Consider the following 15,691-nt stretch of genomic DNA (forward strand, 5'->3'; position numbering starts at 1 on the left):
CTTTGTAAAGTACATTACAATATTAATGTCAGGGATATGCTAGTATAGGAAGTTCCAATTTGAGTGTAATGGAAATGTCTAGACTCACTCAATCATCCACATGTATATTTATGATTGAGTAGTTCATATAAATGGCCATAAAGTATATTCCAACATTGAAAACTACTTTCTTGCTTCTCCCCTCATATTGTAGTAAGCCATTATTTAAGTAAATCATAGTCATGGCTCTTATGGTAATACTCAATGAGTTGTGCTCTCCTCATTGGTTGAAGGGCATACATTTACACAAAAAGTTTTGAAAATGTAAGTTAAATTAGAAAATTTAACACACAAAAGCATGAATAAAAATGGGAGAGTATAAGAGTTTGCAAATTATTTTATGCAAGATAAAATTGTGTTTAGTTTGTTTGTAAAGAAGAAGCTCATTGTGTATGTACATATGCTATGCAAGAACCTCCTTAATAGTCTACCTTCTTGTCTCTATCTTGAAGTACTTAACCTTACCTCCAAAAATTCCTACATACATCTTTCATGTTCCTCTTCTTACGCTTTCATAGTCGCATGGGACCCCAAGAGTCCTTACTAACTTGGACTTCAGTCCAATGATTTTGCTCATTTATAGAGGTAGGTATAACCAAAGAGGAGATTGAAGAGTGTGATCTTAAAGCTATAATTTGGCATCAAAGCATCTCTATTGCCCACATAGGGGGTGAATTCTTGAGGTTCAAGAATGAGGAGGATGTCAATTTTGTGATTGGTTTCTCCACCAAGAATGAGAAAAAGTATGGCAAAGGCTTCAAAATGCAATAGAAGGAAAAAAGATGTGAGAAGAAAAAGAAGAATAAGATTAACTACTTTTAATAACAATAAAGGTTTTAACAATTTGACCAGATTTGATGGGTTTGCAAAAAGTTAATTTTTTTGTGCAATTAATTTTAGAAATTGAGAGTCTATCCTTAAGAAGAAATGCCACATATAAGCCACATACCTATATTTACACCTATCTTCCGTGTATAAGGATGTTAAATCTCATGGAATGCACCTCTAAAACTTAGAGTCTATCCTTAAGAAGAAGTGCCACACATAAGCCACGTACATATATTTACACCTATCTTCCCTGTATAAGAATGTTACATCTCATGGGGATGCACCTCTAAAAACATTAGTATAGAATGTGAGTTCACCAAAAAGCTAGACTATTTCATTTAATAAAGTTTGGATAAATTTTCAAGATTATACATGCAAAATAAGTTTTTCACTCACACATTGAAAGATAACCTACAGCTTTTGAAAGAAAGAGAGGTCATTTTATTACTTGCTAGTGATACATTGAAAAATAGTTGGAGCATAGTTTTGAGGACTTTTAGTGAGTGTTTACTACTTCGATTTCAAAAGACCAATTGTATAGAAGCATTGAGAGTACTTTTTGAACAAAGATAGTGATAAAGACATTGCTACTATTATGGTTGCATCTCATTGAATATATTATTTAGTGTGACTCCCATTATGGTAGATATCTGATTAATTTTGACAATGTGATTCAACCACCTACTTTGATTCCTGCATGGAAAAGGAGAAGAAATTAGGAGTCATGCATTAAGCATTGTGATGAATGTTTGAGAACTTTATCCATGCAAGGCTAATTAAAAGCACCTTATCACTTATACAACGGTCTTATGTGGAATACTATTCACAAAAATTTAAGATTTAGTGAGAGACGAATTGTTAAATTTGAAAAAGGCCTTGAAATTTTTGAAGAGAGTTTTTAAAATTTTTGAATGTAGGGTTATTTTATTATAATGTGACTAGAAGACCTACAAAAATGTAAGAAACACTTATAGATTAACAAGGTTGAAGGTATTGTCTCCATGACTAAGATTGTTGGCAATGTTCACGAAAAACATTTTTTATTGTAGATATAGAAACCTTTCACTAGTGTTCATGAAATACATTTTTTGTGGTAGATATAGAAACCTTTAACTCTCAATTTTGAAGGCATTTTTGAATAAGTGGAAATATTTGGTTATTCTTATAACAAAAAACATTTGTTAAAGTTGAAGGTTTTAAACCTTCTTCTTTAAATAATAAAAGCTAATTTTGTGATTCATTTTACATCAACCTTGCTTTTTCCTTCAAAAACATTTGCATGCAATCTATTTTACATCAAACCTTGATTTTTAGTGAACAATTGTATGAAATACATTAATTTAAGCTTAAGGTTTTTTTCAAAGGAAATCCAATTTGATTTACATTTAAAATTTTACTTTTGGAGATTATATTAAATCTCTAGTTTTAGTGAAAACACACACGTGTGTGTGTGTGTGTGTGGAGAGAGAGAGAGAGAGAGAGAGAGAGAGAGAGAGAGAGAGAGAGAGAGAGAGAGAGATGGTGATGAAGATATGAAAATATGAGAGAGAGAGAGAGAGAGAGAGAGGTAGAGGGAAGCGGGGGGTACCGGCGCAGGTGGCGCCACCAGGGACTTTGAGACCACAGCTGCGGATGGTGTCGAGGACGGCCCGGTGGTTGATGAGGTCGAGGACGTAAGGAGGGACGCGGTCGCAGATGCACGGGATGTGCGGGGAGTTCACCACCCGACAGCACGCCCCTCCCGCCGCCACCTTCGGCGGGGACGGCCCCACCACGTACTCCTTGCAGTTGGCCAGCAGCTCACTGATCACAACGCTGCACTCATCACCACCAGCACCATCGCCATCCTTCTCACCTACCAGACTTGCTTCATCATCCACTCGCATCATATGATTATTATCTCTGCTAGTAGCGGCTGCTTTCCCTTCCGATATTATTGCATCGACTGCCAGTGAATATTTTATCGCACTGCAGTTATATCCAATCATCACCACCGCCAACACAATCGCCAGCTTATAAACGACGTCTGATCTGTCCGTCCTCATCGTGATTTTAGGCAAGATATACAGCCAGCCAGCACCTTCCCTAGCGTCAGACGTACTGCAGATAACTGAAGGCGAAACTCTAAAAGAGACTCTCTCTCTCTCTCTCTCTCTCTCTCTCTCTCTCTCTCTCTCTGTGACGGTTTCTTCTCCTCACTTCCCGGGTAGTTGTTTTCTTGCTGTATCGATCGGTTGTCATGGCTCAATCCCTTCTTACACATCCCATCGTGCCTTCTTCCTTCGACATTTTCCCATGACAAAGTGTGTCTCTCAAAGCTCGCATGGCAAAATTAGGGACCATCTAAGATAAAATACATTTTTAGATTCTAAGTTATTGCGAAAGGGCAAGGCAAGTGAAATGCAATATTCGAACTCATGTACCCAAAAACCACAAACCACACTCGGATCACTAAACCACCACCTCATTGGCACAAAAATACGTTTCATATCAAATTCAAAACCTTTTAACTTGAAATTTTGTAGGAATTTCTAAACTAAATTACATACATTTACCATTTTTATAATCATGAAGTTTGATGGAAAAATCAGGGACTGTTTGAACAATGTTCACAAAACATTTTATCCACCTCAAGCTTCATGATGTATTCGATGAAAGCCTACCCAATTAACCAAATTCTATGTCCCTTGCGTGGATCACATACTAGATAATGAGTAGATTGCAATGGCTAATAGTCGTTGAAACACAAATTGAGAGGATACTTTGATGTGGAGGTGAAACGTCTGAGGAGTAGAATCCTCCTCAAGTAGCTAGCTCAGTGGAAGGACTATCTGAAGGAAGATGCAACATGAGTAGATGAATCCACTCTTCAGAAAGAACATCCAGACTTTCTTTTGAGACGAGGACATCTTAATTCCTCTATGTGTGTGTGTGTGTTGTGGTGGGAGGGGGGGGGGGGGGTGGAGGGGGAGAGGGGAGGAGGAAGAAGAGGGAGGGAGATTCATTGAGGCTCAATACTCAAGTAGGCACAATACATGGAGAGATCAATCCTCAAGGTATAGAGGCAAACACCAACCATTAAAAAGGGACGAGCTGAGACAAGTGCTATGCTAAAAGTAGCCTATTATCTTCTAAGATTTTATCCATTTAAATCACTCTTGTCCAAATAGGCAAGCTAACAAGGTAAGGTTTGAGAGAGAGAGAGAGAGAGAGAGAGAGAGAGAGAGAGAGAGAGAGAGAGAGAGAGAGAGAGAGAGAGAGAGAGAGAGAGAGAGAGAGAGAGAGAGAGAGAGAGAGAGAGAGAGAGAGAGAGAGAGAGAGAGAGAGAGAGAGAGAGAGAGAGAGAGAGAGAGAGAGAGAGAGAGAGAGAGGTACATTGTATTATATACTTGCATTATTTAATTATACATTTAATACCTTCAATATCCTTGTAAAATCTATATAACACCTTAAGGTATTATTTGAATATACATCGTGTACCCCGGGGTGGGGGGAGGGGGGGGGGAGGGAAGAGGAGAAAGGGACTACTTACAAATATGTAAGCATATCACGTGGGTTGAAAAAAATAGATTTTTAAAATACCATTTTTACACATTGTTTTATATACATAATGCTACCATATAAAGGGGTTATTTACAAAGTGAATAAAAAAGGGAGGTATTTTATTTCTAAAAAATTCACAAATAAGGATATTTTTAAATAGGCCTTAAATACATGTGATATAGAGGACTTACATATAATGAACACTCCCAAGTTTCATATGAAACAATGATCTCACCATTTTAGATTTAAAAATATAATATAATATTTAATATTATTTACTATTTTCTATATAAATATTAAAAGTATAAAATTTTCTTACTTTGTAATCTTAGCAATTACTCACAGTTGGATAATAAAAAATGAAGAAAATAAAGATAAAAATATTAAAGAAGAAAGAAAGCAAGATAAATTTCTTCTATACCTTTTTGAAATTGTCTTTTTTAGTGGTATGGCCCACTTCTAAAAGTAATGTGTGTACTAGAAAAAAATCAACTACCATTACATAACTAAGTACTTTTCTTACCATAAGTGCATTTGAGCTCTTTGATAATGTGCCATTCTTTCTATTCACCTCCTCAGTGACCAAACTACTCAACATGAGCACTTTAAAGACCACTTGTTGTTCACCATGAGCACATTGGAGCTCTTTGATCCTAAGTTATTCTTTCTATTCACCTCATCAATAAGCAAATTGCTTTCAACATTAGCACTTTAAAGACCACTTGTAGGTGTAGAGTTATTATATCCCAAGTCTCACGCAATGTGACTAACAAGAACAATGTCTTTACTGAATCATAAAAGATAATCTTTTGAGATGTCATTAGCTAAAAATATTATTGAACTCATTGAGATGATCAGTCATTAAAGCCCCCTTGCATACAAAGGATTAATGAGGTTTTTCAACCAATAAACCTACAAGGATGCACTTTCTTTTTCATACATGTCACCAGGCTTTTTCCATACACTACCATATGCACTTTCTACGTTTTTCACATTAAATACATGGAATTTAAGAGTATCAACATAATAGTGGAGCATGCCATCTCATCCAAATCCTCCCATATATTTACATCCATGTATTTGGATTTAATCCCACTATGTTTGATTAGCTTCACTTCTTTCAAACAAATATATTGTATGTTTTCTCTTTTCAATATGAAAAGTTTATTCCATCAAGCTTATGGCATGCTCGACTGAAGAGCCTTTAGTGCCACAAATTTTTGGTAGTCTATCAAGAGATATTCTAAGCGATGTTGTTTAGAACTCAGAATATTCTAAGAGCTTGTCACCTAGGTTTGCTTGAGTCCACCACCTCGCATAGGAAGGTTCTGGCGATACCCACAAGAATCAACTTGAATCCAAGCCCCTACATAAGCTAAGGTCACCTAATGGTATTCTACCATCAGTCTTTGAGCATCTTCTTTTCACAAATCCACTCCAACTGAAGCGGACTTGTGTTGTACTTAGTTCAAAGAGTGTAAATGAGGGGGAGTGTAGCATATCAACCACTCTATCCATAAGGCATAGTCTCACTTTGGTCCTCTAAAATGATAGGAAGCAAGGGTTCTACTTGATTTTCTAATTGAGTTAATATGTGGTTTCCTAATTAACACAACTTTGAAGAAATCTCTTGGCTAACTGAGGCCACCCATCCTTGGGAAGCACCCATTGTCGTGATGTTGTGCGTCCACTAGTGCAAAGTGGATGGCAGAGTTTTTCGCCAAGATTTTGATCTCATTAGTCACTGTGATTATTAGGAATTTATTTTCTGTTGTGTGTGTCTTTTCGTTTGCATTCTGCATGATGCATGAGCACATGTAGATAAGCTAGGCACATTTTCTTCAGTGCATTCATAATTTTTGTGGAAGCATTGTTTGACTGATTGCATTGCATGGATTTTAATTTACATTTTTCAAACCACATGAATGATTGGGCACGAAATTCTCTTCCAAAGCATATTCTTGATAGGCCACATTGCATGGATAAACAAGTACATATGAAGGGAATATCCATTTTGAAGACGGAAGCCTGGTAAAACTGACAAAAGGCGTAGCCTCCCACAAATCCACCAATATATTTTTCCCATTCGACTAGTTTTATTGTAGATTCCATTTTGATACTAGATAGCTTAACAGATGATGGAATTTGTTTAGAGTCCAACTGTAGGCTAGAACACTTGACATACATGTCCATGAGGGTACTGTCAATAATGGGATCTGACAACAACCCAATGCTGAGTGTTAGGTGGTGTACTAACCTTCCCAACCGTAAAGATTCTACTTTACCACAAGCTTTCATCATGCACAAGCATAACTAGATCTTGTGTAAATTCACCTTTTTTTATTCAAGAAATACTCATTGACGATGTAAAACTTGTGACCTTTTCCTTTGATCCTTTGAATTGCAAACGGAATGCTCAATTGGTTTGTTGGTGTTGATGGAAAAGTGACTATAATACCTCTTGTTGAAGCTTTAGGCCAAGAGAGGATTCATCTACAAGTTCATGACTTGAAGAAGCTTTCAAAACTGAGCATTAGTATGCCAAATCATCAAGGGTCTTATCACTATCACAAGGAGGTTTTGAATAGTTCCTACATAGGAAAACTCTTGGAATGTAGGAAATTCTCTAACTTTTCCTAGGTACGTGTATATAGATTCCCTATGTATAACTAGGACATTACTTTCCCCACATCCCATGCTAGGGAATCCTAGGCATGCATGTATGAACTCCTTATATATAACTAGGGAGTTTATTCCTCACATCTTAAACTAGGGATTCGTAGGTCATATAACTAGGGAATTTAATTCCCCACATCTTAAACTACGATTTGTAGGTCATATAACTAGGGAATTTAATTCCCCACATCTTAAACTAGGATTTGTAGGTCATATAACTAGGGAATCATGTTTCCCATACAACATAGTAGGGAATTTTAGGCCACACAACTAGGGAACTCAGCTCCTCACATTTCATACTAGGCAATTACAAATAGCCATATCAAGAACATATATATACTTCCTGCAAAATTACAAATAGTTTATGGGAAATGGGTACCAATAAATTAGGCCTAAATTAAGTAGTCACTCAATAATAAAACATCACTTCTCATCATTTTTTACAAAATTTTACAAAATTCTTCTTTTTGTTTCTCCAAAGATTAATTGGTAATGCACTAGCCCTATAAAGGTAACTATGTTGATCAATTATTTCAAGCATAGTTGAGTTAAAGGACACATTGCCCATGTCACCTATAATAAAGTGTAATTGAGGTTAGAAATTGGTGCGCAGATCGGTCGCAGTATGCTCACGTAGTGAATCCTGGAAGGTCCCCAAGAACAATGAACTCTACCTTTTTGCACAAATTACAATGTAAAAAGCATGAACGACAAGAGCAAGAGACCAATTGGGTTCAATCTCCCCCCATGCCTTGTGTGAGCGCTTCACAAAGCATGTATTTTATGTATATTTCCATCTTCATGCTCAATAATAGCCCAATTTACAAAAATATGACAAGCTTTTAGCTTTTGAGTTTGCTTTTACAAAAATAGGAAATAAAGCTAATGGACGGTGCCCATAGAGTCTGACACGCCCAACACAATGTCCAAATAGAAATAACATATCCGTGCGCATAGGCGCATACAAAATAATAATAAATAATCGATGCCTCAATAGACATGACAAAATATAGGCGTGGCGCCTATCAAAATATAATCCATAGGTCGAATACTCGCTAGACTCCAATGCTTTTCTCCGCCACTGCTGCTATCTCTACACATCAACTGAAGCATTCACAATCGTTAGTAAAATAATACAATTAAACTGACAAAAGTGAATACCTAGTAGTCTTCAGCTACATAAATAAATCAACTGGTTAGAAATAAATCCTAACCTTAATTTATTATGAGTGCGCACTCTAAACTCATAAACGTTTATTAATTTAATATGTATTTTGCGGAATCACCCGCTATGGAATCACCCATGTATACACTAAATTAATGAAACGCCCGAAAAGGACAGGCATCCCCATCAACTTCTCGCACAAAGAATCCTCTTTGTGTATGAGCCCCGGTCATCAAAGTTTACGGAATCCACCGTAAAACCTCACGGAATCCACCGTGAAATATGCCTCCTGGCATCATACCCCCGGGGTGGGATAGCAATTGACCTCAATTGCTATTAGCTCAATGTGGAGCTAACAGAGTGGGGAAAGCATTTAAGTCTCTAGCGTGCATCCATTGTGCTTCCTCTACAGGATGGTTCTTAAATTTAACTAGATATCTAGAATATCTTCAGCCAATTCTAGTGGTCATAAAGTCAGTGTCTATAATAGCTTCTGGTTCAAGTATTTCAGTCTCTTGCTCTAATAAAGGTGGGTTTTCATAAACAGGGTAGACAGGTAATTGGCCTCTAAATGGTCTCAATAAACTAATGTGAAATGTGTTGTGAATTTTCCAATGAGATGGTAATTCTAACTTGAATGCATTGTCATTAATTTTATGAATGATTCTAAATGGTCCATAGAATCTAGGAGCTAGTTTGACAACTGGATGTCTATCTACACTTTGCAGTCTAAGTTTTTCTATTCTCAGCCAAACATAGTCATCAACTTTGAAATTCATGGCTTGTCTTTTCTTGTTGGCTTGTTTGGTATATGATTGCTGGGCTTTAGCAATCATATCTTTAACCTCATCAAAAATACTGTTATGCATACTAGCAATATCATTAGCACTCTGAATTTTATTAAACAAAGATGCAACAGGTGTCGATAATCTATATCCATAAATGACTTTAAACGGTGCTTTCTTTGTAGATGTGTGTGGTGTATTGTTATATGCAAACTGTAATAAATGCAAATGAGTGTCCCATGTCTGAGGTTTAGAGATAGTATATGCACGTAAAAGATCTAGAATGGTGCTGTTTGTGGCTTCTGTTTGTCCATTAGTTTCTGGATGAAATGCAGATGAGAAATCAATCTTTGTGCCTAGATTAGCAAACAGGGTAATCCAAAAATTGTTACAAAATCTAGAATCACGATCTGAAATGATAACTTTTGGCAATCCATGGTTAGTAAAAAACAGTTTTCAAAAACAATTGTGCTGCTTGTGATGCTGTTAAAGTTTTCTTACATGGAATGAAATATGCTTGTTTACTAAATCTATCTACAACTGTCCAAATCATATCATGGTTAGATTTAGTATTTGGTAAACCAGTAATGAAATCCATAGAAATTTGTTCCCAAGGTTTAGATGGAATAGATAAAGGCATAAGTAATCCATACTGTTTACCATGATGTCTCTTAACTCTTTGACAAATCAAACATTCAGAAACAAAGTTAGATATATCTGCATCCATATGCGGCCAATAAAAATTTTCAGTTAACATACGTAATGTAGATATGATACCTTTATGACCTTGATATGGGGGACAATGAATTTCATTCAAAACAAAAGATCGGAATGGAATAGTAACACACAGCCTCTTTTCATAAAACATAAATCCATCATTATATGAAAATGAATCAACAGGAATGAAATTATTTTGAACTAATTTATTCCAATTAGAATGAAAAGTAATATCCTGGTGATATGTATCTTTCATAGCAATTAAAGAATCAAAAGATATGATAGAAATATTATGAATGGCAGGTCTTCTACTCAATGCATCAGCCACTACATTTTCTTTTCCAGGTTGGTATTGAATGATAGGATGAAAACTTTGAATAAAGGAGGCCCATTTGATATGTCGGTCAGAGATTTGGGGTTGGCTAAGTAAATGTCTAATACTTTGCTGATCGGTCTTTATCATAAATTCTGAACCCATTAAGTAGTGTTTCCACTGCCTTAATGCTTGTACAACTGCTAATAATTCTTTGTCATATGTGGAATATTTCAGCTCAGAGGGTTTCAGCTTACAACTAGAATATGCTATAGGATGATTGTCTTGCATTAGTACGGCTCCTATTCCTGATCCGCTAGCATCGGTCACTACTAGAAAGAATTGTCTATTAAAGTCAGGTAACTGTAAAACAGGGGCATTGGTTAATGCATGTTTCAGTAAGTCAAAGGATTTCTGTTGATTTTCAGTCCATTGATAAACAATTCCTTTCTTGAGAAGTTTTGTTAATGGTAAAGCAAGTAATGAAAAATTACGTACAAACTTCCTATAGAAACTAGCAAGGCCAAGGAATGAACGTAACTCATGCACGTTTTTAGGAACATGCCAATTCAATATTGCATCAATTTTCTTAGGATCAACTTTAATTCCATCAGATGATACAATATGACCTAAATACTCAATTTCTGTCTTAAAGAATTCACTCTTTTCAGGATTTGCATACAGTTGATTTTCTTTCAATAATTGAAAAACCAATGACAAATGCTCATAATGTTCTGTCTCATTTTGACCAAACACCAAAATATCATCAAAGAAAACAATTACACAATATTGATATTTCAAAAAGATACGGTTCATCATTCTACTAAAGGTAGCAGGTGCATTAGTCAATCCGAATGGCATGACCAAAAATTCGTAATGACCAAACTGTGTTCTAAATGCAGTCTTAAATATGTCAGATTTATCTAGCCTCACTTGATGATAACCAGACTTAAGGTCAATTTTACTAAATCTAGAAGATCATTGCAGTTTGTCCATAAGGTCATCAACTCTAGGAATAGGATACCTATTCTTTACAGTGATCTTATTTAAAGCTCGATAGTCAATACACATACGATAGGTATTATTCTTTTTCTTGACTAACAATACAGGTGCACCGAATGGAGAACTGCTAGGTCGAATCAAACCTCTATTTAGTAATTCCTCAACTTGACTCTGGATTTCTTTTTGCTCTATCTGGTTGTGCCTATATGGTGCTTTGCAAGGTGGTTGTGTGCCAGGGATCAAATCTATCTTATGGTCTTCTGGTCGTGAAGGAGGTAAACCTGGTGGTAGGTCTTCTGCAAAACAATCCTTAAAATATGCAAGAAATTCCTTATGCCTAGGGTGCATATGATTTTCCTTTACTTGCAATTCATTCACCCAAATGAGATATGATTTACTACTCTTGCGTAATGCACGTTTAGCTTGAGTATGCGAAAGTAGTGGAAAAACATTAGATGCATGCATACCATATAATGTAATAGATTTTCCTTGAAAATTAATATTCATTGTGTGTGTGGAATAATCTATATCTGGGTTATGCTGGTGTCGCCAAGGCATTCCTAAAATAATGTCACTCAATTGTAATGGAACAACTAAGAAATTTCTTCTTTCAGTGTATTGGCCAATTTGAATCTCTAAATCTTGCACTTCCTGTGTACCATTATACCTAGTGCTTAAAAATGCAGCTTTTATGTGATAATGCGTAGGTACAGTCTGTAATTTCAATTCCTTTACCAATTTTGCTGAAATAAAATCATGAGTACTACCATCATCATGCAAAATAGTCTTTTCCTTTCCATGCACCAAACATTTCATAGTCAATAATGAATGTGGAGTAGGCATACCTGGTAAAGTATCGGAAGTAGTAGTAGTGTCATCCTCATCTTCAGTGAAATCAGGCATATCCTCATGTTCATCTTCGTCCATGGCTCCAAGATAGTTGATATGAGCTGGTGGCTTCTTTGAATGACAATTTGCTGCCATATGTCCAGGCTGGTGGCATTTATAGCATACTATTGGTTTGGCTTTGGTTACATTGTTTGCAATGGCAAGAAGTCTAGGTACATTTGGATTTGGCTGTGGAATAGGCTTAGGATTTGGATTGACATTGGATGGTAATGCAGGTGGTTTAGCCCAATTCTTGCGGAAGGATGAAGAAGAGAAACAACATGGATTAAATCTTCTAAAATTGGAATTGAATTGTTTAGATCCATAATTACCATTGGCTTGGAATTGCTGTGGCCGTTTGTCTCTACCGCGTAGCTTATCTTCAGTGTCGTGAGCTAGTGAAATGGCGTCTTCAAGGGTACCAGGCTTGAACATGTTCACTTCAGCGTAGTAATGTCCAAGAAGTCCAGACATATACTTCCGCTTATGTGTCGTCTCTGGTACGTCTTCAAGCATGCGTAGCTGTAGGAGTGCATTCCAAAAACGCTCTGTATATTGAGGTATAGGCTCACGATCCCGTTGTTGAAGTAGATCCCATTGCTTGATAACCTTCTCATGAAATTGCGGTGGAAGGAAATTCTACATGAACTTCTTCTTGAAATCTTCCCAAGTAGCAGGACATTCTATGCTCTTGCGTACTACAGTCCACCAAAGTGATGCTCTGTCTACCAAATGATTAGTAACACACTTGATTTTATCTTTTTCTGGATATGTTTCCTCATGGAAATAGTCATCAAACTGACTAATGAATGATAAAACAGTCTTTCCTTCTCATATGCCATTGAAAGTGCGATATTTGAAACTTCGTTTACTTATCTTTGATTCCTTGCGAATGGTTTGAGCTTCAAGAGTGGCGTCGATGGTACATCGAATCAAATCTTCAGCTTGAGGTTCTTCTTTGTCGGTAGACGCTCTTTGTAATTTTGCCAGTTGCGCTTGCAATGCTTGCCTAGCCCTTCGTTCTTCTTCCAATTGCATCTGATGACAGAAACAGGGGTTCTTGGTCGCCAGAAGTCTGCCTGTATCGACGGTTCACGACGAGATTGACTGTAGAGTCCGATCGTTCCAAGAGCTCCGCCTTCGCACGAGATTGGTAGCGATTGGAAGCTCTTGATCTCAACTCCGCTCTGATACCACTGCTGCACAGATCGGTCGCAGTATGCTCACGTAGTGAATCCCGGAAGGTCCCCAAGAACAATGAACTCTACCTTTTTGCACAAATTACAATGTAAAAAGTATGAACGACAAGAGCAAGAGACCAATTGGGTTCAATCTCCCCCATGCCTTGTGTGAGTGCTTCACAAAGCATGTATTTTATGTATATTTCCATCTTCATGCTCAATAATAGCCCAATTTACAAAAATATGACAAGCTTTTAGCTTTTGAGTTTGCTTTTACAAAAATAGGAAATAAAGTTAATGGACGGTGCCCATAGAGTCTGGCACGCCCAACACAATGTCCAAATAGAAATAACATATTCGTGCACATAGGCGCATACAAAATAATAATAAATAATCGATGCCTCAATAGACATGACAAAATATATGTGTGGCGCCTATCAAAATATAATCCATAGGTCGAATACTCGCTAGACTCCAATGCTTTTCTCCACCAACACTGCTGCTATCTCTACATATCAACTGAAGCATTCACAATCGTTAGTAAAATAATACAATTAAACCGACAAAAGTGAATACCTAGCAGTCTTCAGCTACATAAATAAATCAACTGGTTAGAAATAAATCCTAACCTTAATTTATTACGAGTGCGCACTCTAAACTCATAAACGTTTATTAATTTAATATGTATTTTGCGGAATCACCCGCTATGAAATCACCCATGTACACACTAAATTAATGAAACGCCCGAAAAGGACAGGCGTCCCCATCAACTTCTCGCACAAAGAATCCTCTTTGTGTATGAGCCCCGGTCATCAAAGTTTACGGAATCCACCGTGAAATATGCCTCCTGGCATCAGAAATACTAAGGATTGTAATGGACAAAGTGTACTTGGATATCAAAGCCCTGAGTCAAATGGATTGGGTTCTCAAGGCATATATGTTTTACCCCACTTTCTTTGACATCAAGGAGTACCTAAAAATAATTAGCTTTTGTACCTATTGTGGTAGAGGACTTGACACCTATTGTAGTAGAGAAGGTAGCTGCAACAGTATAATGTTGATTACCTTAAAAAATGGTTGTACATCTAAAATGGAGAAAATCTTGCAATTAATGCCTCGATCACATATATGGGTTTGAGCTTAACCTTCTTGAGATTCAAAAAGGTTGTTGATGAGGTCACATGCTCGAAGCTTGATGTGGTGGAACTCTCTTTTCCAAATACTATCCAAGTAAAACTTGTTAGGATAAATCATGTACTAGTTTTTCTATTCTTGACCCGCCCCACCTCTCTAGATGATTTTAGGATAAATCATGTACTAATTTTTCTATTCTTTCCTAATGTGACCCACCCCACCTCTCAAGATGATGTTGAGTAAATTGTGCTTGATCAACACAATTAAAGTAGTGGTTTCATATCAATACATATCAATATGACATCCTAGAATTATGATACTATCATGAGAAGTAGGTTGTCTTGATTTGGATCACCTCATTTAGCATAGGCCAAATAAACATAGGCAATGTATGCAAAATAGAGGATTTTCTAGGACAATAGATATCAATTGTTGTTGGTTTGCAATATAAGCAGATTAATAAGGAAATCATGCCTTATCTCATATTTGCCACTGTGAGAATGTTTATTGCAAAAAATCTTGATCAATGGTCTTTGTGCCTGCACTTTTAAACTAGGATAGTACAATTTCCTAACAGGCAAGTCTTGAGTGCACTTTAGGTGTTCAATATTGACCTTGTTGTGGTTGTGGAAGTCCATTGATAAGGTGGCATTATAGTTTGTGCATGCAAGCCTGAAGCTAGATGACATGGTGGTAATTTGTTTCCCAAATTTTATCAAACAAGTTAGGATGAATTTGATGTCGGTTAAGTACCTACTATCCACTAGATAATATTGGAAAAACACTAATTGAACCAAAATGAGAATATCCTAAGCTTAGGTTTATTTGTAGCTGTAGTGAACATTATCATTGGTAATTCTTGCTCAGTTAGGAAGCTAGGGATCTCATTCTTGAGACTTATGCAATGGAAAAATCTAGCCATCAAAGTGGCATCCACCCCTCTGGTCCACACAAGCTAATGGTGGGTGAGAATTGACTCTACAAGTCCTCATTTTTCTTTTCCACTCACATGCAAAATTTCCCTACTTCCTTTATTTTTTCATTGTAAATTTTTTTAACCTACCATGCTAAATCTAAAGTTTTATTTGAGATATAATATCAATGTAATAGATACATTTGGTTATGGTGCTTCTTACATGAGGGAAAGAGATCTTTGGGTATAAGAGATATGTGACCTATGTCTATTTGGCCCCTGCATGACTCGGGCAATACCTCACCTCCCACAATGCAAATCCTCTTAGGCACCCTAACCAAGATCCTCATCCTTGTATATTTGGCCCTTGCACGATGCGGGCAAGACCTCGCCTCCCACAATGCCAATCCTCTCGGGCACCCTAACCAAGATCCTCATCCCTATCTATTTGGCCCTTGCACGCGTAGGCCCAATCCTCTCAGGCACCCTCACCAATATCTTCATCCC

The 15,691-nt window shown here is 36.9% G+C and overlaps 1 protein-coding gene across 1 annotated transcript; it reads right to left on the minus strand.

Moving 5' to 3' along the window:
- Positions 1 to 1,283: 1,283 nt before the first annotated feature.
- LOC148019230 (uncharacterized) lies at positions 1,284 to 3,145 on the minus strand. Its single transcript, XM_087701533.1, has 2 exons — positions 2,456 to 3,145; positions 1,284 to 1,560 (listed from the first exon to the last, which is right to left on the minus strand). The coding sequence occupies exons 1-2, from the start codon at positions 2,910 to 2,912 to the stop codon at positions 1,541 to 1,543; spliced, it is 477 nt and encodes a 158-aa protein (XP_087557659.1). The 5' UTR covers positions 2,913 to 3,145; the 3' UTR covers positions 1,284 to 1,540.
- Between the last annotated feature and the right edge of the window lie 12,546 nt (positions 3,146 to 15,691).

This window comes from Lygodium microphyllum, chromosome 20 (assembly GCF_053477565.2).
Source record: "Lygodium microphyllum isolate KBCC chromosome 20, Lygodium_microphyllum_v1.1.10, whole genome shotgun sequence".
In the NCBI taxonomy this organism is placed as follows: Eukaryota; Viridiplantae; Streptophyta; class Polypodiopsida; order Schizaeales; family Lygodiaceae; genus Lygodium; species Lygodium microphyllum.

Coding starts and splice junctions, on each gene's coding strand:
- LOC148019230 (XM_087701533.1), bottom strand. CDS start 2,912: ATGAGGACGGACAGATCAGACGTCGTTTATAAGCTGGCGATTGTGTTG. Junction 1,561..2,455: donor TGGTGGCGCCACCTGCGCCG/GTACCCCCCGCT, acceptor TTTTCCATGCAG/GAATCAAAGTAGGTGGTTGA.